At 44.1% G+C, this 27,259-nt stretch overlaps 3 protein-coding genes across 6 annotated transcripts; all 3 read left to right on the forward strand.

Moving 5' to 3' along the window:
* The first annotated feature begins 236 nt into the window (after nucleotides 1–236).
* Nucleotides 237–9,864, forward strand: LOC126985651 (uncharacterized). Of its 3 annotated transcripts, none has more exons than XM_050840799.1 (8): nucleotides 237–312; nucleotides 2,645–2,720; nucleotides 3,860–3,925; nucleotides 5,464–5,640; nucleotides 6,201–6,319; nucleotides 6,787–6,931; nucleotides 7,926–8,030; nucleotides 8,639–9,864. In XM_050840799.1, exons 1-8 carry the CDS (start codon nucleotides 302–304, stop codon nucleotides 8,819–8,821), a joined length of 882 nt encoding a protein of 293 aa, XP_050696756.1. In that variant the 5' UTR covers nucleotides 237–301; the 3' UTR covers nucleotides 8,822–9,864. The 3 variants fall into 3 exon arrangements, with proteins under 3 accessions (XP_050696756.1, XP_050696758.1, XP_050696757.1); XM_050840801.1 differs by lacking the exon at nucleotides 237–312 and adding an exon at nucleotides 462–617; XM_050840800.1 differs by lacking the exon at nucleotides 237–312 and adding an exon at nucleotides 863–1,590.
* A 610-nt stretch (nucleotides 9,865–10,474) lies between these two features.
* On the forward strand, nucleotides 10,475–26,126 carry LOC126985838 (mevalonate kinase-like). 2 transcript variants are annotated; one of them, XM_050841287.1, is made up of 4 exons: nucleotides 10,475–10,818; nucleotides 13,273–13,355; nucleotides 22,213–22,307; nucleotides 24,429–26,126. In XM_050841287.1, the coding sequence occupies exon 4, from the start codon at nucleotides 24,659–24,661 to the stop codon at nucleotides 25,808–25,810; it is 1,152 nt and encodes a 383-aa protein (XP_050697244.1). In that variant the 5' UTR covers nucleotides 10,475–10,818; nucleotides 13,273–13,355; nucleotides 22,213–22,307; nucleotides 24,429–24,658; the 3' UTR covers nucleotides 25,811–26,126. The 2 variants fall into 2 exon arrangements, with proteins under 2 accessions (XP_050697244.1, XP_050697243.1); XM_050841286.1 differs by having other exon boundaries at nucleotides 10,475–10,767.
* LOC126985617 (dolichyl pyrophosphate Man9GlcNAc2 alpha-1,3-glucosyltransferase-like) lies at nucleotides 16,231–24,525 on the forward strand. The gene is made up of 5 exons (XM_050840773.1): nucleotides 16,231–17,191; nucleotides 17,244–17,731; nucleotides 22,213–22,282; nucleotides 24,318–24,333; nucleotides 24,429–24,525. Exons 1-5 carry the CDS (start codon nucleotides 16,231–16,233, stop codon nucleotides 24,523–24,525), a joined length of 1,632 nt encoding a protein of 543 aa, XP_050696730.1.
* Nucleotides 26,127–27,259: the final 1,133 nt, after the last annotated feature.

A 27,259-nucleotide genomic window follows, 5' to 3' on the forward strand; every position in this document is an offset into this window, starting at 1 on the left:
ACGGGCCGAGAAATCACGTGACTTTGTTTACGTTTTGATCTTGATCTTGATCTTGATGGGTAATGCGCATGGGCCATGGCACCTTTCAGTGTAATTGTTTGTAATGAACCTAGCCGCCTTGGTGTTGATTTATTCTAGCCTATCAATGTTTCTGTGTGTGTGTAAGGATCCCACACCGTGGAGCAGTATTAAATAAAGTGTTGGTCTCACAAGTGTACCATAAGCTATGTGTTTAATATCTGGTGTGCAGTTATGTAAATTCCTCCTTAGAAACCCTAGTGTTCGGTTGGCTGTGGCACCGATGTGGTCTATGTGAGTGTTGAATTTCAAGTTAGTTGAGAGATGGATACCAAGGTACTTGTGTATGTGTGCACTGATTCTAGTTCTGAATTATGGAGAGTGTAAATGTGATGGATGGGGTTGTGAGCTCTGGTGAATCTAGTTTGCACTTGTCAGGGCGGAAATGCATCTACCAGGTGCGCTCCCACCGCAGGAGGGCGTCCAAGTCTTTTTGTAGCAGTCCACAGTCGTCAGTAGTCTTTACTGCTCTATTCCTTACAGGAATGAGACCGTCATCAGGTGCTTCGGTACTCGGATTTCTCGTGACTTGGGCACAGGTCGGTACGGTCGGGTTTGGCAAAGAAGGGGCAGTGTCGCTAGTCTGTGGCACGACTGTGTTGGCCGCAACAAACTCCTTCAGGGATTCGTGTTTTTTTTCTTTCTAAAATGTCATATTTCATTTTCAATCGTCATACTTACGGTCGCTAACACAAAAGAGACAAGCAGAGGAGTTTCTAAAATACTGAGGCGCGAACTTCTCGCAACATGCTTCGTAATCTCTCTCAGTTGGGACGGCATTTTGAATTAGCAATTTCTTAACTGACAATGAAAGCAAATAGAGCGCAGTTATTGTTAACTTAAGGGTGTCACCATAATACAATTTTAAAAAGTTAAATGCATATATAGAAAAGAGATACATGCGGTTTCCCAGTGCCCAGGAAAATAAAGGTATGGAGACCTCCGCAGGGCCAGAAAAAAAAAATGGCAATTATGAGTGATGAGCCTTCGGATTTGAAGCTAACAACCTTGTCAACCCGGTCGAATTTGTCCTTGAGCTTTATCCCAAAAAGACTGGAGCCGGCGTGGTTACCCATCACCCACACTGGGTAGAGAGAAAGGAGTCAGCCACCCAAGAGCATCACAACATGTGTCCCCCTTCAAGCACGAGTCTTGCGGGCCCTGGCCCAAGCCACCTGTCACCAGGTGTGCTTCGAGGACTTACGCAGGAAAAAAGAACACCGCCGCGAAGACTCCGAAGTGACTAGAACCTCCCAGGATAGTGAGAGAAACATCGGAGGAAGACTGATACTGGTGGCTGGGTAGAATACCTGTAGAAAGGAAGAAAAGGAAGGGATGTGCCCTCAAAATGTAAGGGAGGGTGACTGACTTGGATAGACTACCCACAGGAAGGAAAAAAAATGGTAATAGTCCGGAGAGAAAGGAAGAATCTCTATTAGTCGCCTTTTACTACACGCAGGGAATAAGGTGGTGGAATTCTTTCATCCCCCAACCACAGAGGAGAAGTAGAAGGTAAGAAGGAGCAGGAGTGGGGTAAAGGGAATAAACATGGGAAGGCAGGCTACGGAAAGTCAACTGGCTCATAACGAGGCTGCCCACTTTAGTGATTTGATCCGCTATTCAGAACTTTTAGCCCCGTGTTTTCAGGCATTTTCGGCTCAGAACAAAGATTTCCGAAGGCCGCAAAGAAGATTAGTCGTGTTCTCATGAGTGTTTTTCGCATTCATGTTGAAGAAGCCTTATCAAACTATCACTGGGCTCTTAAAACTACCCATGGAACTACCAACAACTACGAAAGCCTTGTCAAATGTGGTGTGGAAGCCCCGTAGAATATTGAAGAGCATGACGAGCAGAGATGAGTAGAACATTTTTCGATTTAGTTTCAGTTTCAGAGTGTTGGTACAGACCAATCATTCCCCAGAGAAGCATGTAAACAAGAAAGCTGGAGAATGTTTTAGATTGCTGACACATATGAAAGTGGCATTTGACGACATAGATGAGGTGATGCTAAGAATGTTCATTATATATAGCTATGATAAAATCAAGACAGGAATATGCAGCCATGGTGGGGTCACCTCACCTGAAAAAACAACAACAATTGGAAAGAGTGTAAAGAGAGGCAAAAAATGATAAGCTTATGAAAACCAATTTGATGAGAGACTACAAATTACAAAGTGGAGCTGCCTACATTACAAGAAAGAAGAGAGGTGACAATCTTGGCATGCAAACTCACATAGGGCCTGGAGCATGTAGACAGGGAGAACTTATTGATGAGAGATAGTGGAAGGACAAAGGGATAGGAAAACTGAGGAAAACAAGATGCAGGAATGATGTTAAGAAGTTCAATTTCACCAGAAGAATCATTGAGCTTTGAAATAATCTGGATGCAGAAATAATTAGAACGGAGAACATCCATGAATTTAAGTTGGACCGAAGCAGATATGTAGAGAGGATAACACAACCTTTGCTCAAATCCCATATACCTTAACATAAGTAAATACACACACCCCACTCCCTGAATACATTCCCTTAACATGTAAATAAGGACCTTGCACCCTACACACAGGCCTAGGGTGATGGCAGGGTGTGACAGGGATGCCTCTTTCTTTACTGATGTCCTCTGCCTCTTAGCACACAGCAAGGTAATGTCTCTTAATTGTATCGCACCTTTGAGAGAGAGAGAGAGAGAGAGAGAGAGAGAGAGAGAGAGAGAGAGAGTTTGTAGTGTCACTAGTATTTCAGTATGATAGATTTGAAGGTAGTAGAGAAATGAAGACTTCCAGTATACAATGTCACTATTATTTTGTTTACATATTCATAAGTATGGTAATGCCTTCAAGCACTATTTTGTGTATTCAGGAAGGTCAATGTGTATGAAAAAGTTATTACAACACTAGAATACTGAGATAACTTTGATGTAATTTAAGATTGCATCACTTAAGAGTATAATACACCCCTTAGGAATAGTTCTGCAATAGCTTTTATATATTTTTATGATTTTATTTATTTTTTATATTAAAGCAGGCAAGACTAAGGGGAAAAAAAATAGAAAAAGCCCCCCAGTGTGCTGTTCGTATATAATAATGGTATGTTAGAAGTGGTATATATGCTTATGCCCATATTACAAGCTGTGGACATTTTCTTGACACCATATCCAACAGTATCAGTGTGCCAGACCCCATTCCCTATGAACCACTTTCGCAGGTTAATGGCTACACCCAACACTGATTTTCCTTGTCAGTAATAGTACTTTTTATATTTTTTATCAAAGGACACGGCTCAAGGGCAACAAAAAGAGTACAATAAAAATAGCCTGCTAGTCGCCGCTCCCATAATAGATAACAGTAAAGGGTAGCCAAAAGAGAGGTCAATTTCGGGTGGAGAGGTGTTTTGATAGGACCTGAAAAGACGGGTTAACAGTTACACCAATACGCTGATTTTCTGTGCCAGTAATAGTATGGTGCAAATAGGACTTAAAAAAACAGGTTAACGGCAACACTGATACATTGATTTTCTGTGTCTGTAACAGTAGGGTGCAGTACAAATAGAATTATAAAAAGGAATTGTATGGGAGGTATATGTAGAATGTAATAAAAGCAAGCAGTTCAAAGGCTTACTTAAGTTTTTAAGTTTGTAATACCTGACATTTTTTTAATAAGGGAGAATTTGTAATGCAGCAGTAAGTCATTATATGAGAAACTGTTAACTTATATAAAAGGTGGTGTTTACGTACTATATTGCTTGATTCCATGGTGTTCTTTCTTGTGTATGTTAACAACAGGCCAAGCTGACAGCAGGAGGAACAGTGCCTTCTGATCTTGAGTCTCACACCAATGGCTTAGCAGAGGTCAGTAGTAGCAGTAGTAGTAGTAGTAGTAGTAGGTATAGGTATCAAGAGGGGACAAACACAAGAGCTTGCAGCATCCATCATACAACTGTGCCCTTAGTAGTAATATGATACGTCACTGTACTTTCTCAAGTAATTCCATGTCCTCTTTTCTATATGGGGACAGAACTACAACATAATATGTGTCGCTCCCTGCTGAAGTGAGATGAGCGACATGGGGGTCCATCTTATTTTTTAATTGAGATATCACTTGCCTAACATCAAGCAACTCTTCAGGCACTCTTAGGCAACGTTCCAGACTAAAATTCAAAGAGGTTGTGACATTATGGTCGATTATTCTCATTCATATTCCTAAGATAAGCAACGATCACTTAACATTAATAGGCTAGCAGTTTTCCAGTTTTCTTATCCGTGTCGCTTGTCTCCCATCGGCTGGGGGTGCCACATATATATATAAAGGCAATGCCAGAGCAGACTCTCCCCCATCAAACAGGAGAGGAAAGAATCTATGCACAAGGACATAAGGAGACTCAGGAGGCCAGACAGACGGCTTGCACATGGCAGCTCCTGGGGACTGGTTAATTCACAAACTTCCCTCCTTATCTCCATAGAAATATCAAACCTACATTTTAAACTTTTGATCATATTTCCATCAACTACATACATATCTGCTTCATTTGTTCCACTCATTCATTACCCTATTTATGAATCGGTTTTTATTTATTTCCTTCCTCAAGCAGAATGTATCCAATTTCATCTCATTGCTATATGCCCTAAAATTAGTTAATCTTTCTCTGCATAGCAAGTTTGTAAGGCCATGCATCAGTATGGTTATACTTTTCTGTATTGCTTCAAGGGAATCTATATAATCTCTGTAATAAGGGCACCTAAATTGAACAACATAATCAAAATGGGTCTTGATCAGTGCCAGATACAATTTGCAGATAATTTCACCCCTGCTGCTACTAATATGTCTCTATAAATATAACCCAACACTCTGTTAGTGGAGTTCCTGGCAGTAATAGAGATTCCTGGGTTGGAGTAGAGCCCATATACACACCCTAATATATTTTGCAGTGTTCATGATGGATTTAAATTATTCAACATGTAGTTAATATTTTTTCACATACCTACTTGAAATGCTGCATTTGATGATGCTGACACATCATTTATTTATCAGTCTGCTCATACAAGGTGTTGAGCTCCCCCATATTTTTCCTCAGCATTGTTGTCTGAGCTGCCCAATTAGTAATATAATTTTTGTGTCATCAGCAAACTTTCTGAGCATTGGTCTGCCATAACCAAGATCGATGATGTAAATGATAAACAGTGATGGGCCTGAGAATGATCTTTGTGGAACATTACAAACCCAGTCTGATTTTTCATTTTACTTGAACTCTCTGCATTCTGTACTTGATCTGTGCAAAATATACTTTATATACCAAGAGGAAAATATAGTGGATATAGTAAAGGCCGGGGAGGGGGAGAAAAAAGGAAAAAAAATAAAAATACCAAAACAACCTTCCTCTCCATTACAGCAGGAGGAAGTGGAGGAAGAGGAGATAGTGGATGTAGAGGAGGAGGAGGATGAGAAAGAGCCTGCACCTGCCCAAGCCCTGAATGAGGCTCAGGCACTCTTGAAGAAGGTGGAAGGGAAGAGAAAAAGTCTGGAGCAAGAGCTGGACAGAGTAAACACACAGATTGCAGAGGTGATGGTGAGTCACACAAATTGATAGCACAACTTAAAGTAACAAAACACAAGTAGTCGGAGTCTCGTAATACCATAATAGTAGTAGTAGTAGTAGTAGTAGTGGAGGAAAAGAAGAACGCTGATAAAAGGGGAATTTTCATGTGACTGACATACAGAAGTCCTTCCCTTCCCTATTCTTCTCTTCCTTTCCTTTCCTTCCTGTCCCTTTTCATGAATTTTTTTCCTTTTCAGTACCTCTTTTTTACTTCTCATCCCTTTCCTTAATTTCCCTTTCCTTTCCTTTTTTACCCCTTCCCTACCCTTCCCTTCCTGTTCCATCCTAACACATTCTTTCTCTTTCCGTCCCTTTCCTATTCTCTTCATATCGCTTACCCCCCTTTCTTCTCCTATCCAATCCCTTCGCTTCCCTTCTCTTCCCTTCCCTTCCCTTTTACTTTCCCTTTCCTTCCCTTCCCTTTGTTCCCTTTCATTTCCTTCCCTTCCCTTCCCTTCTCTTTGCTTCCCTTCCTTTCCCTTCCCTTTCCCTCCCTTCACATCCTTTTCTAACTTTCCCTTCCTTGACAGAGTGGCAATGAAGAGTTGAAGGCAGAGATCAAGAAGGCACAGAACAAGGCAGAAGAGGTCAACTTAGGTCATCTGCAGTTTGTCCAGACCCAGGAACACAGAGCAGATACCTTGACCAAGTGTGTGTGTGTGTGTGTGTGTGTGTGTGTGTGTGTGTGTGTGTGTGTGTGTGTTATTTGTTGGTGTTCTAATAGGATTGGGTCAACCTTGTATGGTCTGTTTTTTTGTCATTTAATCTCGTTCCTTGATCTCATGCATATGTTATGTTATATTGTATTTGGGTTAAGCATTCCATTCATCTGTTGTTCATTTTGGAAGTTTAGATGTCTTGCACTTCTTTCAACTTCTATCACATTTGTTTAGTATAGTTTCTTATGATGTGCTCTTGATGTCATAATTAACTTCTCCCATCATCTGATCACCACCATTTCCATGACCAGTATACTATCATCACTACCATTACCTTATTCACTGTTCATCACCATCATCACCACCACCACCACTGACACTATCACTACCAGAATAACAGTCACCACCAGTCCACCACCACCACCACCACATCACACCACCATTTTCACCACCACAGGGAAATCAACAAGTTCCTCAGCATGGAGATGAAGGTGTTGGAGCAGGAGGCAGAGGACCTGAGTGCTGCCCAGCGGAACACCACGGCTGCCCTCGCTTCGGACACCAGGGAGTGGCATGCCCTCACAGCACACCTCAGGAAGAAGGTGGGTCAGTGTAGTTCTTAACCCGTCCACTGCAATTGGCATGGATTTGGCTTTCACTGGTAGCCTGGTAACATGTACTCCCAGGTCTTTCTCTGCCTCTGTGGTGGATAGTGGAGTGTTTCCCATGTGGTACTGGTATGCTGGATTTCCCCTCCCAAGGTGCATGACTTTACATTTTTCTTCATTGAATTGTAGCAGCCACTTTTTGTTCCACTCCTGTAGCTTGGTGATGTCTTCTGGTAGGAAATCCATATCCAAGGGGTTAGGGACAGTGGCATCAAAATACCATCACCCCTTCACCTAACTTCTAACTAACTTTTCTTAACTATTTTTTCTGGAATAGTGCTTAGTGGATTTTTTGGTTTCCTGTTTTTGTTCCCCTTGACCTGGAAGAGAAGTACGTAATTGGAAAGGGAGGGAAGTAGGGAATGAAAGCAAAGTAAAAAGAAGGGAAAGCCAGGAATGGGATAGGACATAGGAGAAAGGATAAGGAAAGAAAAGATGGAAAAGGAGAGGAAAGGAGATTGTTAATACGTATAGATAGATATAGGAGGAGGACCAAGGCCTTTATACGTAAAAGACAAAAACTTGTGATGCTTCTAGAAAGAAAATGAGAAATAAATAAATACATAATGATAATGAAATTTAGACCCAGAAGAGTCATGATTCTCCCCTCTTGAAAGAATTCGAAGTCACCGGAAGGAGGAAAACCAGTAGAAGAAATTAAAGCATATTCTAGAGTTTATGAGTGAAAGGAATGAAAGAGCGAAGATACCCTGAAGTCTTGCATTAGCTACAGGGATGTATAATAAGTACCCCTCTATAACACAACTCTTCCTCCATGAAAAAAAAGAAAGGATGGCTTATTCTAGAGTTTACCAGTTCAAGGGATGAAAGAATGAAGATACCCTGAACTCTTGCATTAGGTACAGGGATGCATGATAAGTACCATACTCCCCTATGACACAGCTCTTCCCCTTTACCCCTCACCCAGGAGAGAGAGGTGTACCAGGAGCTGTGGAGAGTGGAGGACGATTCTACATTACTGGGGGAGAAGAGTGAATGCTGGCGGAAGGCTGAGGCAACAAGCAGGAGGATGGTAAGTGAAGGGAAGGAAGCGAAGAAAAAAAGGATGTGTAGGTGGGAAGGGAGGAAAGGAAGGGAAGGGGTGGAAGAAAGGAAGGAAAGGATGAAAGGGACAGAAGGTGGAAAGAAAGAAATGAAGGGAAAGAATGGTAAGTGAGTAGAGAGAAGGGAGGTAAGAAAGAAAGCATGGAAGAGAAGGGAGCAACGGAAGGAGGAAGAAAGAAATGAAGGTAAAAAAGATGGTGAGTGTGTGAAATGAAGGAAAGAAGGGAAAGATAATGAAGATGGAGGGAAGGTAGGAGAAGAGGAAAAGATGGAAAAAACGAAGAGAACAGAGGAAGAAACAGAGAAATAAAAGGAAGGAAGGGAGGGGAGGAAGAAACAAAGAAATAAAGAGGGGAAAAAAGGAAGAAAAAAGGAAAAAATTTAAGGAGGAAGAAAGAAAGGGAAATATGGAGAAAATAAAGGAAGGGAGAAGAGGAAAAAAATAAGAGAAAGAATGAAGAACAAGAGGGTAGGAAATAGGAAGGAAAGAACGGCCATCTCATTTTATTCCTACTCATCCTCATCCTTATTTAGTTTTTATTTGCTCCTTCATCGTGTTCCCTCCTTCCATTGCAGGGCGAGGAGGAGGGAGACAGCCACCGACAAGCACTCACAGCCCTTGACACCCTGACCCAAGACTTCACGCAGGTCAACGCAAGGGCCGGGAAAGTGTGCCTCTCCCTTGCGTCCCACTGCCTCCTCCCCTCTCATTCTGTCACCTCTTCCGCTGGCAATTCTTCTTCCTCTCCTCCTGCCTAATTTATTTTTATTTTTTTTATTTCTTCTGTATTTTCCCTTCTTCCTCCTCCTTCTCCTCCTATTACACTCATACCTCTTAATGTGCCACATGTGTTTACTTTCTTCATTAATACTTGATGAATGCAAAAGGAAAATAATGAATGAATGTCTCCAGAAGGTTAATTGTCTCTGTGATATTGGTCAGCGGCTAATGTTCTATACAATTGTTTGACTTACTAATGGATTACTATTTTTTTATGTTATTTGCATATTATCGTTAAGGCGTCATGTCGTAAATAAAAGACACTTACATCTGCTTGTCCATTTTGATCATTATTGTAGAAAAAGAAGTGAGGTGCCTGCATATATACTTCTAACTCATTCCTATCTCATCCCTGTATGCTATTTTTCATTTTTCTATTTATCTCCAGCATCCTTCGATCCCTCATTACCTTTTCTCTCCTTTCTATTCTTCCCTTCATATCTTTCCTTTTTTTCCCTCATCATCATTCTTCGTTCCTTGCTGTCTTCCCTCTTCTTCCTATCCCTCCCTCCTTCTCTTTCCTCTCCTTTCTATTCTTTCCTAGCATTCTTCCCTTCATATCTTTCCTTTTTTTCCCTCCCCAGCATCCTTCTCTCCTTGCTGTCTTTCCTCTTAATTCTTCCTATCCCTCCCTCCTTATCATTCCTCTCCTTTCTATTCTTCCCTTCATATCTTTCCTTTTTTTCCCTCCCCAGCATCCTTCTCTCCTTGCTGTCTTTCCTCTTAATTCTTACTATCCCTCCCTCCTTCTCTTTCCTCTCCTTTCTATTCTTCCCTTCATATCTTTATTTTTTTTTCCCTCCCCAGCATCCTTCTCTCCTTGCTGTCTTTCCTCTTAATTCTTACTATCCCTCCCTCCTTCTCTTTCCTCTCCTTTCTATTCTTTCCTTCATATCTTTCCTTTTTTTCCCTCCCCAGCATCCTTCTCTCCTTGCTGTCTTTCCTCTTAATTCTTACTATCCCTCCCTCCTTCTCTTTCCTCTCCTTTCTATTCTTCCCTTCATATCTTTCCTTTTTTTCCCTCCCCAGCATCCTTCTCTCCTTGCTGTCTTTGATCTTAATTCTTACTATCCCTCCCTCCTTCTCTTTCCTCTCCTTTCTATTCTTCCCTTCATATCTTTATTTTTTTTCCCCTCCCCAGCATCCTTCTCTCCTTGCTGTCTTTCCTCTTAATTCTTCCTATCCCTCCCTCCTCTTTCCTCTCCTCTCCATCTCGTTCCTGTGAGTGAAATACAAATAGACTTCCATCTGTATAGGCTCTTCTCCCTCTTAAACATCTTAATTGTTCCTTTCACAAAAAAATTCTTGACGGGTTGTTGGGAAATAAGAACTGAGCCATGAAAGTGGAGTGAAAAGAATTAAAAGTGTAATAGTGGAAACTAACAAAATGACAGAAAAGCAAAGTCAGAATTCGAAAAGAGCAGACAGACAGCTCAGTTCAGGGTGAAGTGTATATAAGTACACTGTGAAGTAACTAAGTTTGTGATTGATTGATTGATTGATGGTTTAGTGTTGCAAGTAAAACAACAAAGGAGAAGGTGCTAAAAAAAATAAAGGCCTTGATTTAGAAGTGTTAAGAGGGAAGACCTGAGAAGATCGAGATACAAAGCGGATCGAACAGGTCAAGAGAAGAAGAAGCAGAGCGCCATCACTGCACGGCTTGAAGTGTATAAGAGCGCACCGTGAAGTAACTATAAGTGCATGTTGTGAAGTATATAAGTGTGGAGGAGGACCTAAGGAGCGATACAAAGCGTTACAGGTCAAAAGAAGAAGAAGAAGAAGAAGGCTGTGCTCGGCGGTCGGCGGCTAAGCGACGTACACACGAGGCGGCGCGGCACCGGCGGTGAGGTGGAGCAAGGATTTTGGAGTCTGTCAGCCCCACACTGGTGCCCTCACGCCTGTACCCAGCCCTGCACCCCGGGAGGTAGGCATCGCTCCTTCCTCGTCCTCTATTACCAAGCTTTCCTGTGGCCGGGTGAGTGTGGGGCACCATGGCTGGGCGGGGTGGGTGTGGGTGTCACGCGGCGGCACAGCTGTGGCACGAGTTTTGCCGCCACCAAAGATGCTTAATTTTTTGACGTGCTGCCCATACCACCTGTAGACTCCCGTGAGGGGTCTGATGGATGGCCTCAGCCCGTCAGTGGCGTAAGCGAATTATATTTCGTGATGTATAACTTCGGCTTGGCCCATCCTGCCCCCCTCCCCCCCCTGGACCCGGTGCTGCTACTGGAAAATATTGACGAGAAGGCAGCCGTCTCCTGAGAAGTTAACACATACAATATGGAGTTTTCATTCGTCCCTGAATGCAGTGCAGTAACAAATGACTTCCAGAAAACAAAAGGGGGGTTGAGCCGGTGCAAAACCCCTCGTTAGGTGTGTTGTGAGTGGCGAAGCTCCTCCATTAAGGGGGTAGAGGGGGCCAAAATCGGTAAAATTCTAGTGTTTGCCCATACTCCCCCCTCCCCCCCATACAAGCCTGGGACGTGGTGGGAACAGGGGGTTTCGGGTGGGGGACATAAAATCCATCGCAATCGCGTATTTTTTTTATTGGAGGGGGGGTGATAAAAACTCCCTAGATCTAGGGAAATTCCCTAAATCTAGGGATTTTTCCTCCCACCACCACTAAAAATGAGCGTTTGCAATGAATTTAGTGTTTCCCATACGGAAACCACGCACTCTCTGGATCCCCAAGCTTGTTTTGGGAGAGAAGCGTAGTGAACCCACCAAACACTGCTCACCTCACCATCTGGCGTGGAGCCGGAGGCCATCTGCGCTCACATAAACCACCTACACCACACTCATGCCCTCTCTCTCTAGTAGATTGTCACCTCATCGCAAGGTTTCTGTCCTCCAAGTAGAGTCCGTGGCACCAAACACAGTGTATCTTCATTGTTTATCACCGACACAAGCAAAACCACCGGCTAGCCTTGATCCGTCCAACGCCACGCCTTAAACAGTACTGCGGGTTCTAGAGCAAGTGAAGGCTCTCAAACCTCCTGCCCGAGCTGTTCGAATGCGTGAATCCTTACTGACCGCATGTTGAATCTGCTTCATGGGTTCGTATTCCCAGTATACAAGGTGATTGTGGATATTGACTCCAGAATACGATAATACGCCTCCATATATCATATATAGAGTTAAAAAAACAAAATACATGTCCCTCAACCATAATATGAAGGAGGAAGTACTTAAAAGTAAAGAAGAAGCCAAATTAATCCCCTTCCCCCAACGATCTTGGGGGACCCGCGGGAGGTCGGGGTATTTGGGTGGGGGAGCATATTTAAACTACTACAACCGAACTTTGCGACCTGCTAACGGGGGGGCTTTGCCCCCCTCGACCCCCCTGCTAACCAAGAGGGCTGTGCCCCCTCTTAAAGTACCCCAACCGAACTTTACGACCTAACAGCTAACTGAGGGACATTGAACACAAGTAACCTGCGTTTGAACCTGCTTCACACGTTCGTACGTGATACCAAACCTGCTTCACGTGTTCATACGTGCTACCAGTAAGTGAATACATAGTCATATATGACGGTTGCAAGATTCCTATGACGTAAATTACTTACCGTTTAGATGCTTCATTATGACCTTAATACTGTAACGGGGGGCTTTGCCCCCCTCAAACCCCCCTTTGGTATGGAGAGAGTGAATTGCGTGGTTTCCATTTTGTTGTAAAAACCGGAATGTATGAAATTTCCTACATCTAAGTAATTGTAAGAATTTCCCTACATCTAGGTATTTTCAACCCCATAGCTCAAAAACTATGCATTTGCGACGCATTTCATGTTTACCACCACATTCCCCAAAGTCTCAGTGGCCCCCTAGCCAATTTTGGTTGCGAGGGGTGAGTATGGGCAAACACTAGAATAATACCCCAAAATCCCCCAACCTCCCCTGCTAGATAGTTTACGTTAGGCTAGTTTAAAATTACTGGGCACGTGGTGTGGGCCGGCAGAAATACGCAGCATGGGACGGGACAGCGGCGGCGGAGGTGGGTCCACTATGCAAGCTGGTGGTAACGAGTGGGAGCAGGGCAGCGGCGGTGCACCCCAGGTATTAATAAGTCCATCATTTAGTGATTACTGGAAAAAAAATACTATCCATAATAAAAAGCATCGCCCAGAAACAAGCAGTCAGTGTCTCAAAATTAGTAGGATACCCTCTCTTCAATAATCCCCCTACTTGACCTGGCCCCCCAGCTAGACTACACTCATAAACTTTATACATCAATATTTTTATATTTCTTTAGTTTTCTGGAAGCCATTAGTTACGTACTGCACTGTATTCATGGGAATAAAATACAATACTGTGTCATGTGAGGTGGCTGCCCTTATTTCCATATTACTGTAGGCTTCAGAAAATATGCCTTTTTTTTTTTTCATACAACTTTTGTGTTCTGAATGGATCTGACCATTTCTCTCTGTCTCAGGACTGTGTGGCTAAGGGATGACGACCTACACTGAGGAATACATAAGGAACAAGCTCACCACAGAACTTGAGGCCTCTCATGTTGTAAGTAATGAGACACTTTCTCTGTCCTCATACTATGCTCAAAACTTCAACTTTCTTGCTAGAGCTATCCTATTGTTTTCTTTGGTCTTTTTAAGTGTGTCTATTGTATTATTACAGTAATTTTTACATATTAAGCAGTGCTAGTCTATGTCTGCTGGGGATCTTAAGCAGGGTTATGTTGCCCTTTAGTGTACACCTTCCTGTATGAGCATTATCATTAGAGTATTCCAAAGCATTAAGTACTGTTGTTGGTGTTGAGTGTTCTGATGCTAATTGGTTCACAGATACAGAAAGGCAATATCCGTCAGGGTTGTTTATTTCACAAAAATCGTACATGTCATTGAGACAAACACAACACATAGAAAGGGTGTTTGTGTGTGTGTGCATGTATATGAATGTTGTGTAGTGTAAGTGACATTGAAGTGTTGGTGTATATGTGAAACAATATGTATAAGTTAACAATAGGAGGACGTGGACAGACAGTTGAAGATAAACGACCCTGACGGATATTGCCTTTCTGTATCCGTGAACCAATTAGCATCAAAACACTCACTTAACACCAACAATTGGTGACCCCGGAGTGACTAGCTGCTACACCGTATCACCTACCAAGAAGTTCATTATTAAGTAGATTTTTAAAATACTATAATTGATATCTTGAGGCCCTCATAGACAGAATGGCCCCATGTGCTTGCTTGTTTCACATGATCCTCAAATTGACCCTCTGATAAGTTTGAGAAGTTTGGGACTATTACTCTTTATCTTCTCCGTTGACCTCAATATGTTTTTTTTTTTTTTTTTTTTTTTTTTTTTTTTTCCTGCTGACTGGCTGGTTGCTGTTTTGTGTCCTCTCATCCCTAGGGCTTTAATAAAGTCTTGGGTTAATGAAAATATAGTTTCTTGAATCTAAGGTCTTTAGGAAGTTTAGACCAATGTTGGAATAGTGTTAGACCTGAACGTTCCGGAAAAATAGCTCCATTATTCCATAAGTTAGAGGTGCAGTAACAATGTGCAAGATTTTACTTCTTTTAGAAGGTGCTGTGTCTGAAGGCCTTAGTGTTGCGTGTTAGAAATCGGTTCTCTCTGGAGCGTCCTTCATCTTACAAATTTAGGATTAGGATATTCTCCAATGTACATTTAGCCTTCCAGTTAGTACACATATCAGGGAAAATACCACACTTAAACTTTTACTTGAGGTACAAAAATAAACTTGTCAGAATAACAATTGATAAACATTATTTTGACAGTCATTGTTTTGCACCTAAGCCTGATTTTTTAGTGTGCAGTGATCACTTGAGTATCCAAAATAACTGGCTCAAAGGCAAGTCGAATATACAAAGTTGCTGGATACATGAGGTATTGAATTCTACGGTTACCGAAGGTGTTATTGTTCTGAACATGTGTAATTCACTCCGTCCTGCCTTGACCACTGTCTTCATCAACCTCAGAGTTAAAGTGGGGCAGTGAATACGCTACTTGCCACATTTTCTTCTCATGTCTTGTTTGTAGCTTTGTGAACACTAGAGAGTGAGGCAAAGTCTTCATCATTGCTTAAGAAACTCTTTGCCATGGAAAATTGAGGAAATCACAGTATGAAAGAAAAAAAAAGAGGAGCAGGTGTAGACTTGCAAATAATATCAGAGAGTACAACCCAGGGAGAAATGTGTTTGGTGGATTAGATAAACTCAGCTGATATGTTTAAGCACTTCTAGTACAAATAGAAGTTTTAAGGGGAATGAGATGCAAGCAATAGTAAGCTTTGTTGTGAGGTGTGTCAGGGTAAAGATCAGGGGTAACAAGGATGCTGGGACTAGTTTGACTCTGCTAATATGATTGTTTGCCTCTAGTATGACTCAGAGCTGTAAGGGGGATGAGATGAGAGTACTTTGTAGTGAGTTATGTTGTGAGGTGTGTCAAGAGTAAAGATCAGGGGTAACAAGGATGCTGGGATTAGTTTGACTCTGCTAATATGTTTGTTTGCCTCTAGTATGACTCTGAGCTGTGAGGGGGATGAGATGAGAGTACTTTGTAGTGAGTTATGTTGTGAGGTGTGTCAGAGTAAAAATCAGGGGTAACAGGGATGCTGGGATTAGATTAACTTCCTGACGCATTTGTTTACTTCTAGGATGAATCGGAGCTTTGAGGGGGATGAGAGAGGCAAGAAACAGCCTACCACGTCAAGCCTGGCACAGCACCATGCTTTTGTCTGCCTTCCTGGCTCAGTACTGACCTGCTTGTTGACCTGAACTACATTACTGCCAGAACACTACTAAAACTGGGCCATTTTTTCTTGTTGCCAACACTGTTTTGCTTCGTTGTCTCTGTTCTTACCTTAGGAATAGTGAGTTCAGTCTTGAAACTTATTATTTGTATGAGGGTGATGTGCGTTAGTAACCTATTTGTGGTGAAGATATCTGGATAAGGTAATAGAGATTTGAAGAAATGTATATTTAGAAAAATTTAAGTACTGGTTTTCCTGTATGGTGACAGTAAAAGGAAAAAGGAAGAGAAGAGTAAGTGGATTGCTATAAAATACTAAACTGTGTGGGTAGTATTGGTATCTGCTGTGAGGAAACTAAGAGAAGTAAGGAAAACTTGAAGGTTTGTGAAAGGTTGCCTGCCCATAGATGTGCTAAGTAAAGCTGTAAGGCATCAAGAGACCAGAATAACAGCCAGAGGCCATTGTGACAGCACCAGAAGGAACACTGAGGAGACAGGCGTGCATTGTGAGAGAATATTTTATGAGGCTACTCCAAGACCATTGGAGGTGTGTGTCATCAGGAGGAAAGGAAAGTTGGTGAAGGCTTGTGCTGACAGAAGCTACCACAGAGGTTCAACAAGGAGAGCATCAGGTGTGTGTGTGCATGTCAGCAAGATGAACAAGATGTCCAACACAGTCCTGGTTGTCCTGGTGGCCGTGCTGCTGCGCTGGTGTGTGTCCCTCCACCCATACTCCGGCCAGGGTAAGCCGCCCATGTTTGGTGACTATGAGGCACAGCGTCACTGGCAGGAGGTGACGGTGAATCTGCCGCTGGCCGAGTGGTATGCCAACACCACAGACAACGACCTGCAGTACTGGGGCCTGGACTACCCGCCCCTCACGGCATACCACAGCCTGCTGTGTGGCATGGTGGCACAGTGGCTGGACCCGGCCTTCGTGGCTCTGCATACCTCCCGTGGTTATGAGAGTGCTGGCCACAAGCTGTTCATGAGGTGTAGCGTAGTGCTGGCCGACCTACTGATGTACATCCCGGCCGCTTGGTGCCTGATGCGGGCACTGGCCAGGCGTAAAGCCGGCCACCAGGAGTTTGTGTGCCTGCTGTTGTACCCCGGCCTGTACCTAGTGGACCATGGACACTTCCAGTACAATGGTGTGTCCCTGGGCCTGTTTGTGGGAGCGGTGGCAGCACTGATTGCCAGCCGGGACTGCCTGGGCTCGGTGCTGTTCTGTCTGGCTCTGAATTACAAGCAGATGGAACTGTACCATGCACTGCCCTTTTTCTTCTACCTACTGGGGGTGTGCTTCAGGCAGAGGGGTGTGCTGGGGTTCGTGTGGAAGCTGGCCAAGCTGGGGTGCTCCGTAGCCTTTGCCTTCTCAGCTGTGTGGCTGCCTTTTGCTGAAGATCCAGCCGTGCTGACCCAGGCTGTGCGGAGGCTGTTCCCCTTCGAGCGGGGGCTGTTTGAAGACAAAGTGGCCAGTGTGTGGTGCAGTCTGTCAGTGCTGGTGAAGCTCAAGACACTGGTGGACACACGCAACATGGCTCTCATCTGCCTGCTGTCCACGGCAGTGTGCATGCTGCCCTCCTCCCTCCACCTGCTTGCCCGCCCCACCAGCCGTCACCTGCGCTACGCCCTGCTCAACAGCTCACTTGTCTTCTTCCTGTTCAGCTACCACGCCCACGAAGACCATCCTGCTGGCCTCCATCCCTGCCTGCATGCTGGTCTCGGAGGAGCCCTTCATGGCTGCCTGGTTCCTCACAGTCTCCACCGTCAGCCTCCTCCCCCTCATGGCCAAGGATGGCCTTACCATCCCCCTAGTGGCCCTCACCATCCTGTTTGTGGCCCTGACTCACTTCTACCTGCTGGCTGACACTCACAAGGGGGCCAAGAAGGGCCGCGTTTGGGTGTGGATGAGGTGGACATACTACCTTTCCCTGGCCGGCCTGGCATTCCTTGGGACGGCCCTACTGGCCGTGGAGCCCCCGGCCAGGCTGCCAGACCTCTTCCCTGTCCTGCTGGCCATCTACTGCTGTGGTCACTTCATCTTCTTCTGCCTCTACTTCCACCACTGCCAGTTCAATATCAAGTACAACGACGCCAACATCAACAATGACAACGTCACTGCCGCCAAGAGTAACACCCACCGTAAAGTTAAGGTCAACTAAAGTCAAGGGTAGCCTTGCTTTGCCTTGCCTTCCCTGCCTTCCTTGACCAAGCCTAACATAGCACTCAGACCAAGATTAGCTAGGGGGGGGTTGCCTGTGTGGGTATGGGTTTCATGCACCAAAAATATATTATGGTGAGAAAAGGACAGGAAAAGTGAGAGGTGCCTGGTCACCTGTCTCCTCTTCTCACTTTACAAACATCAAGCAATATTCTGTGTCCACTCTGTCATACCTCTTCCACCACTTTCCATCTGTTGTCTGTAAAGAAGTTCAGAACAGCTGCAGGAAGCACATCTGCTCCTGGCCAGATGAAAACATGTCAGTGAGACTACACACTGACATTGTCCTGAAGCAAACACATTTTTTGCCAGCACAACACAAAAATTTCCTTGCTTCAAGGAAACAAGCTGAAAATATAAACATTGATATGATTTCAAACAGACCACAAACATAATGCAAATGTTTCCTGTTTATTTATATTGAAAAGAAACTAACAAGGTGTTTAAAGAAATAAAATGATACGAATACAAATACAGAACACCAATGAACTTAAGGGATTTTTTTCTCATTCCAGATATATGTTAGTTCTTTAGAAAAGAGTACGATAAAGTTTAACAGGCCTTCCAATACACACATTGCCAACATAACACAAGACTTTCCATATATTTTATGATCTTTTACATGACTGTGTGGATGATTCATTCCCGTTACATTAATTCTGAAGTAACTAATATGTATGTGTTGAAGTTATGTCCCATGCTTGTGTTTTTGTTCACATTTGAGGCATGAAGGTGCAGGATTGTACTCTGTATGGATAAGGGATGAATGGATTATTATTATTATTATTATTATTATTGTTATTTTTGCTATTGTTACTATATTTTTTATATGTGAAGGATGAATGCTATTGACCACTTTCTGATCTGTTCATGTAAGGCAGCAGTCTTGCTGTCAGCCATTTGGGGACAAATTAAGAACTTCACCATTGAATGAAAGTCATCATATTTTAAAAGTTTTCATGTTCCTGGTATCTAGTTTTTACTCAAGTACAATTATTGTTACTTCTGAAAACACACACACACACACACACACCAAAATTAGTTTATTTTTTCCCTTCTATAATGCAACAAAACTACAGAGAACTAAGAAAAAATCTGCTTCATAATTAGTTTAAGTTTTATTTTGAAGAGCACCACAAGGAGAGTTATGTGACTATTGTTATTATTATTATTATTAGTAGTAGTAGTAGTAGTTGTAGTAGTAGTTTCTTTTTAGTAATGAGAACTTTGCTCATGAGTGGAAGTACTACTTGATTTCAGGTTGGTAAAGTGTACACACAATCACACATACACTTACCAAAGTACATTTAAATACCTGTTTCCAATGTGGAATGGTCAGCACCACATCACACCACCCACACATTCCTGTAGACAGGTATACTTGCTTACACTGGTGACAAAGCCCCCTCCATTAAAGGAAAACATGATTCTCCACTGTATACTGTTTTGAGTGCAGCTGTATGATTACAGGTGTATTAGTAAAGAGTAACTGCTCCTGTCAGCTAAAAAATTCCTGCCTGATCAAGGCACAAACCTCAGCCTGCTGCGTGATAGGCAGAGAACGTTATTCTCTGCACCACAAAGCATCATTCACCCAGTGCTGATCATGTGATAAAATATAACAGTAGGATGTTGAAGTACATAGCAGGTTGCACCTGGAAGGATGGTGTACATATATTATGCAGTGCAGTGGTGTGGATCAAGGAACTGGTCTGTGCTCTCAGGATCAGGACACTTGAGATGTTTTCAACACATGAAGAGAAGGGATGAGAGTGAGGCCCCTGGTAGAGTTTCAGGCACCGAGGTGTCTGGTTGTAGACTATCAGGCAGACAATAGATGGGAGGGGATATTTGTCGAGTCCTCCACAAATTCTTCCCCTGTATTCTTTTCTGCTCAGTGTTAATAATAAGGAAGTACTTGACACAGTCGAAGATTGATCATAGAACAAAAAACGAATGTGGATGATGGTATGGGTGTGAGCAAGTGTGTTTTGTTGTGTCTGTTCGGGTTATTTAAAATTATTTGGTACCTTTACAGTATGGTGCATTTTGCCATATCAGATGAGGGATGCAGAATAAACACTGGAACTAAGATGCAGGTTTGGTACCCCTGGCCCTGGGTTGTCATTTTGTGAGAATTGGCATTGTTTTTTTATAATGCAATTGTGCAAATATACCAACCGACAAGTATTGATGGGTCTGTTGCAGAGATCATTGCTTAGGATACGGGAGAAAAGGGTATCGTAATTCATTATAGACAGTATACTTGGGGACAAAAATATTACTCCACCTCACTGTAAACTCATGACCCTGTAGCTCTTTTCCACATGACCAATATCCTTTCCACCTCCCTAGTTACCCTCCTACCCCTGCCCTTCCTTTTCTCACCCTCCACTCTCCTCCTCCTGTGTGATTTGCTGTGTAGGAAGAGGCCACTCATTCACAAGTTCAAAGGAAGGCATATTGATATTTTTGTCTATCTGATATATAGCAAAGTAATGGTGATTTGTAGGTCAGAGGTGTGAAATAACAGATTTGAGCAGGTGCAAAAATTGTATAGGTGTCGTTCTACAGCTATGAACTTAATGCATTATGAGGGTGACTAGAGTGCTAAGGTGTGCTGAGAGGGATAGAGTGACTGAGAGCAAGGATAAAGGAAGGAAAAGTGTGCTGAAGTAGTAGTGGCAGTTTCTTATAGTAATACGAGAATCTTATCTAAAAGAGCTCTGAGAAGGGTTTAGATTGCACTTCCTGCCTAGATAGTTGTTCCAGTCTTTTGGTTAGCGGATATATTTTATTTATTTTCTGAGGGTCTGTACTACTAAGGAAGGGGGTGAGTTTTATCATTCTCCGACACTATGCATTGTGGTGTGTGGTTTGGCATTCATACGGTACCCCGTCAATGAATTTATTTAGGACTTTGTAGTAATAGTAGTGTTAAGTGAAGGGTGACCTGTGTGTGTGTGTGTGTGTGTTTATAAGATGATTGTTTGGTTATTATCATTATAGTCATTATGCATCATTATTATAAGTTTTTGTTACCTTGCTCTGCTGGTAAGAAAGTAATTAGTTTGAGGGTTATTATGTTCGTTTACTCTCTCTCTCTCTCTCTCTCCATTTAAGTTAAGGATCTGTTCTTTTGTTATACATTCCATGACATACAACTTTGTCCAGGGGTTCAAGTTTGGTTGTTTAGCAGACTTTTTTAATGTTCACAATGACAACTTTATTATGTTGTGGGAATACTGTGTTACTTTTGATATGTTACTTATGTGTTATGTTATGTTTGTGCATCTCTCTGAAGTGACCTGTGACACTCATGCAGTTCAAAATAATGAAATGAATCAATAAAGAACAATTTTTGGGAGTGGTCAGTATTATTTCCTCATGCATACCCCATATCTCTCTCTCTCTCTCTCTTTTTTTTTTCTCAACTCTGTCGACCATGCTGTGGTTGACAGTATGACAGTACATAGTTAGGTGGATGGAGATTGACTGGTAGACCCAAACATAATTAAAATTAAGTAGTAAGTATATATCCTGTAATGAACACCACTGAGTGCTGGGAATTGAACCCAAGCCTTCTGAGTAGAAGTCAGGGCAGCATACCAACCACTTCTACTCAGAAGGCTCTGATTTGATCCCTGGCACTCAGTGGTGTTCATGACAGGATTTTTTCACTGTGTTATTACAGTTTATCAAGTGTAAAGTAAGTATATAATATGTAGAAGCAAAAAGTTGGAGTGGAAAATGATGAAAATATGTTTTGGTATTGAATTCATCCAATATAAACAAATAAGTGTATATTTATGCAAATTTCTTGATTTGATATGTGAATTTATAGTAATTTACATAGTTCAGTGTGTAACACCAGAGAGACATACCAACATGATTACAATAGTGATGTACAAGTTACTCAAACATGAGTTGCATTTAATTACATTGATAAAGAAATTGCGAATTGATAGTGTATGATACAATCCATGTTTGAATATATAGCTGTGGTATAGTCACTGAACAGGAGGAAGCACATGAAAAGTTAAAAGGATTTAAAGATCTACAACCTGATTGGTGTCCAGTCTAGCACAACTATTATATGAAGAGAGATTGGAGAAATTGATCCTGACCAATTTGAAAGACACAAGAGAGAAAGGGACTTGATGAAGAGAGAAAGGGGACTTGATAAAAATGTGCAAGTTTGTTAATGGATCAGAACATTTTGGACGGAGAAGATCTGAGCAGAGAAAGTGGAAGAATAAAGTTTATGTGGACAATTTAAGGCGGCTTGGACGCAAATACAACATTGACAGGCCAACATGAAATTAAGTCATATCCTGCATATGACACCTAGGTAAACACACACACACACACACACATTGTAATACATTCTAACCCCCCTTTCCTCCCCGCCAGAGTGTGGAGGACCTGAGTGATGGGTGCGGCGCCAAGTTCAGTGTGGTGGTCGTGTCTCCAAAGTTCTCAGGCAAGCCATTACTACAGCGGCACAGGTAAAATATATTTCTCTTGATTTTATTATGGTTCAGTGGTGCCAGTCCAACAGCTCTAGACATAAAGTTGTAGGCCGGTTCAGCAGGTTGTCAGTGATGGAGGATGAAGGCCAAAGCTGGCAGGGAACAATGAACTCTTTAAGATGGAGATGTCAACAAAGGGAGAGTGTGTCAAGATGTGCTCCACTTTGGAATTAGAATAGTAAAAAAGTTTTACTATTTTGTTGAAATATGTTGGTAAAAGATAAACAGCACAGGTATTTAGTGATTGAAGGACAATTAAATCTTAGTCATAGAGGCAAAGAAATTTAGGATAGAGAAAGTAGGAAGGAACAGAACAGAGATTATTGGCAGTAGCTTCAGAAATCTGTGTTTCAGTTAGGGAGACAAGGTGGGGCTTAGAGGAGGAGAGAGGGTGTTTCACAGAATGGAAATTAGAGCAAAGACTGCAAAAGTTAATGAAAAGTGATTTAGATATCAAGACAGCTCTTTGGCTGGTTACCAGGAATGGGGTCCAGCCTGGGGATAATTCTGGTCCTCTCTCCTGATGGGACTTGAGGTGTTTTTCTTTTTTTCACCATAACATAAATTTCTCTGAAAAAATGAGGAAATGGTGTGTTATGTGTATGTAGTAGTTTTGCATGGAAAGTAAGGAAATTTGCCCTCAGAGTGCATGCTGAACTACCCAGGTGTTAATGATCAGCTTTCTACACTGAAATTTGGTAGAGAATCCAGAGCAGTGCTTTAAAATAACATCTATAGCATCCTTTATAATAGCATGCTTCCTTATAGGTCAGACTTGATGGTGGCTTGCAGTGGTCATTAATTGTTACAAAAAGGAGCAAATTAAAAAAGTGTAAGGAGTTCATGAGAATTGAGAGCCATAGATTCAATGCTAAAAAATGCAGTGTGTTAAAGTTGGGTTTCATTTTCCTCCCTTTCATCATTCTTGTCTTGGGTGGACGTGCCTCCTGCAGTGTGCCTCTATACAGTCACATCTATATATATCTGGGCATACACTTTGTGGCAGGGGGAGAGGGGGGGGGGTTGGAAGGGGGCAGTGTACCACGCCCCCAAAAGAAAATTTACACTCACCAGCAGAGAAAATTAAGCACCAACACTTGCCTATCCTATTGATGTTGATTATTTATTCGCAAAACTTCACCCTAATTAGTCCCCTCTGTTGAGATCCCAGGATATTCACTCAAAGCCTAAACTAGCTTATGCCCATTTGTTCTTGTTCTTGATAATAATGCGCAGGACACCAGTATAGGTCCCATGACTGTGGCCGACTTATTTATATGTGCAAGTGGTCAGTCATTAGCTCTTCTGCCCACCTCCTCCTAGCTCCTCCTTTTCTTATCTTATCACGAACCATTGATGAGCTGGGATAAATTTGTACGTAGGGTAACGCCCACAGAGAGAGAGAGAGAGAGAGAGAGAGAGAGAGAGAGGTTACATGTATTATTTATCTTTTTTCTCAAGCTCATATCCATATACTCCATGGTCAGTAATAACATTCAGTCAAAGCTTTGTGAGACCCTTTCATTGATTAATTTCTGAAAATGACAGGTTATTATATAAAAAAATGGTTAGCTAGCAATCACGATTCTCTCCCTCCTCTTCACCTCTTCCTTCTTCTTTCTCATCCTCATCTTCGTAAGTGTCGCGAATGAAGATTATGTGGAAATCCCGTTAGCGAGTTAATCGTTTCCACAAGTCTTCGCTCAAGGACAATACTTCCTTCTCTGCATGTTACTTTCCTCTTCTCATTACGTTGTTTATCTTTTCTCTTGCTTATTCCTCGTTCATATTTCTCTCCCTCTTCTTATCTCCTTCATTCGTGTCTCTTTACGGTTTCCTCGGTTTCCTTAACCCTTGCCGCATATTTCGTAACGTGAAATAATATGGAAATACCTGTTACATTTTTTGGGTGGAAAATGTGGCAACTCTCACTCACTCTTCCTTCTCCCTCTCCCATCCTCTTTCCCTCCCCCATTGTGGCAACAGGTGTCTTGGAGGACAGGTGGGTGGGTGGATGCAGGAGTCCGGCACGTCCTCAGGTAACACATAATCTACCTCACGTGTCACCTTCACCACTTCCTGTCGTGTCTCCCGCAGGCTGGTGAATGCGGCACTGCAGGAGGAGCTGAAGGAGATCCACGCCTTCTCCATGAAGACTCTCACGCCCGAGCAGTGGCAGGAACAGCAGCAGTGACGGGAGTGACGCCAGGCAGCAGCAGCCACAACCAGCAGAAGTACCAACACAGCAGCACAGGGGCAGTAGTCACGGCACAGCAGCAGTCTGCAACAACCACGTGTCTTCGAACAGCAGATATCGGGTGGCGGCCATGGCTGGGGCCGCAGCAGCAGCAGCACGGGCCGCGTCGGGTGAGGGGGGCGAGGTTTGTGTGAGTGCCCCCGGCAAGGTGATCCTGCATGGCGAGCACTCCGTGGTGTACGGGCGCCGCGCCGTGGCCCTCAGCCTGGACCTGCGGACCACCCTCACCCTCACGCCGGGCGGCACCCACCTCACGCTGGACCTGCCGGCTGTAGACATCAAGAAGTCGTGGCCGCTGGGGGATGTGGAAGATCTGTGGACGCGGCTGGGGCGGCCAGGCGAGGCGTGCGCTGCACCCCTGAGCGAGACACAGGCGCAGCAGGTGCGAGAATTCCTGGCGCTGCCCGAGGACCCTTCCGGTGGGCCCCGCAGCCTGGCTCTGCTGTCATTCTTTCAGCTGTACCTGGCCATCCTGCCCCGCCCCCTGCCCGCCACCTTCGCCGTCACCAGCCAGTTGCCCACCGGTGCCGGCCTCGGCAGCTCCGCCGCCTACGCCGTCTGCTTGTCCGCCGCCCTGCTGCGGCTGGCCGGCAGGGGGAACGGGCCCTGCCTGGAGGAGGTGAGTGCCTGGGCCTTCCGCAGCGAGCAGGTGGTGCATGGCACGCCCTCAGGCATCGACAACTCCATCTGCACCTTCGGCGGTGCTGTCAGCTTCAAGGCGGGGCAGTGCTCGCCTCTGGGAGCGTCGCCGCTACGCGTGCTGCTGGTGAACACCGGCGTGCCGCGGAGCACCAAGGCGCTGGTGGCGGCGGTGGCGGCGAGGCGGCGGCGGCTGCCCGAGGTGGTGGAGCCGCTGCTTGAGTCGCTGAACGCCCTGGCGGAGCGCGGCCTGCAGACCCTCGCCGCCCTGACCGCCGCGACCAGTCCTCAGGAGGAGGACGAAGCCCTAGCGGTCTTGCACGAGCTGGTGGACGTCAACCACGCCCTGCTGGCCTCCCTCGGGGTGTCCCACGCCAGCCTGGAGAGGCTGGTGGGCGTGGCCGCCACTCACGGCCTGCACGCCAAGCTGACTGGAGCGGGCGGCGGCGGCTTCGGCGTGGTTGTGCTGGGGCGCAGCGACACCTGCACGGCCCAAGAGGACAGTTGTAGACAAGTGCTGGAGGCTGCAGGCTACCAAGTATGGCACACCACCCTGGGGGGCCCCGGCCTCATCTTCCACTAGTCGCACACCCTCTTGGCTGCCTGGAGGCCTCGGCGGCACCTCTCATTTGTTGGCTGTTGCCTGGCCCGACACGCACCGCTCATGTCCACTTACCTGTGCGTGTCCCGCCAGTCCGCCGCTGCTCCGGCAACAAGAATGCGTCTCACTGAGTCACTGTGTCAGGGCATTGTGGCAGTTAAGCACTAATTCACTTTTCAATCACTGCTGGATTTAATTGATTCACTGCTCTCTCTCCCTCTCTGCTGTTTTGTTTCATACTTGTTTGCTGTGGTAATTAATATATGTTGGAGAGTAATAAACGGGCACTATCAATCAAGCTGTGTTTAGACAACATGTGATAGGTAATGGAAATAATCCTAAGTGTAATAATTGTTATTCTAATCATTATTATCATTCATTTTCATATATTTTTCTTTGGTCACGCATACATGTTATGGGTATAATAGTGATATTCGGATGAATAAAAAGTAGAATAGGAAGATATAAGTTAAAGGTAGGTAAAGTTTGGGGTCTGCAGTACTTACGCGTGGCGTCGGTGTGTATCTCCGTTTCATTGTCCATTAGCTTTCGGCTGAATGAAAAGTAGAAGAGGAAGTTTGCATTAATTTTTCGAGGTGTATACCCGGCCAGCTTGCCCCGCCCCAACCAGCCCGCCGCCCCCACACCATGCAGCTGCCCACAGGTGCTGGCCAAGGAGTCATCCTTGACGTACGCCGATTTCTGTCTGCTGCCCTGCCCTGGCTACCCGTTACTCCAGGTTTGGGTCCAAATACATGTACTCATACTCAAGTACTTATACTCGGGATTATACTTTCTTTTAGTACTTGTGCTGGGACTCCAAATGCTCGACACTATATGAGTACTTTCAAGTCCATTCGAGTACAAGGAAAAATACAAAGGTGGCTGGTGGTGTTTGACGACTTGCATATGTGGCGGTCAGGGTGCGGGATCAACAAAGGGGAGGTCATATGCGAGGTGCCTCAGGGCAAAAAGGGGTTGGCAGTTTGCCACTTGTTAAAAGCAGAGAAGCATAAAATAATCTAATGTCATTCGAGTACAATACAAAAGTACTCGTATTTGGAGTCGAATTTAGCTTTAAAATTTATTAATTGTACTTGTATTCGTAATCTCGTTTTATAACCGTACTTGAACTCGAGTACAAAAAAATGTATCTGAACCCAAGCCTGCATTACTCGGGACGCAGGGCAAGCGTGACATCCGGGCTACCACAGTTACGTGTGACATCCGGGCTACCACAGTTACGTGACATCCGGGTTACCTTCCCCCGGTATCTATTTATCTATCAGCCCAAGGAAGGATGGGTGGGCTGCACGCCGACTGCCCGGATTCGAACCCGAGCTTCTAGATTCATAGCTATAACAGGCGTGTCAACCACTGCTCAAGTCTGGGGTGGGCAGGGACCCATTATACCCCGGGACGCTGGGCGTG

Source organism: Eriocheir sinensis, chromosome 60 (assembly GCF_024679095.1).
Source record: "Eriocheir sinensis breed Jianghai 21 chromosome 60, ASM2467909v1, whole genome shotgun sequence".
Taxonomy (NCBI): Eukaryota; Metazoa; Arthropoda; class Malacostraca; order Decapoda; family Varunidae; genus Eriocheir; species Eriocheir sinensis.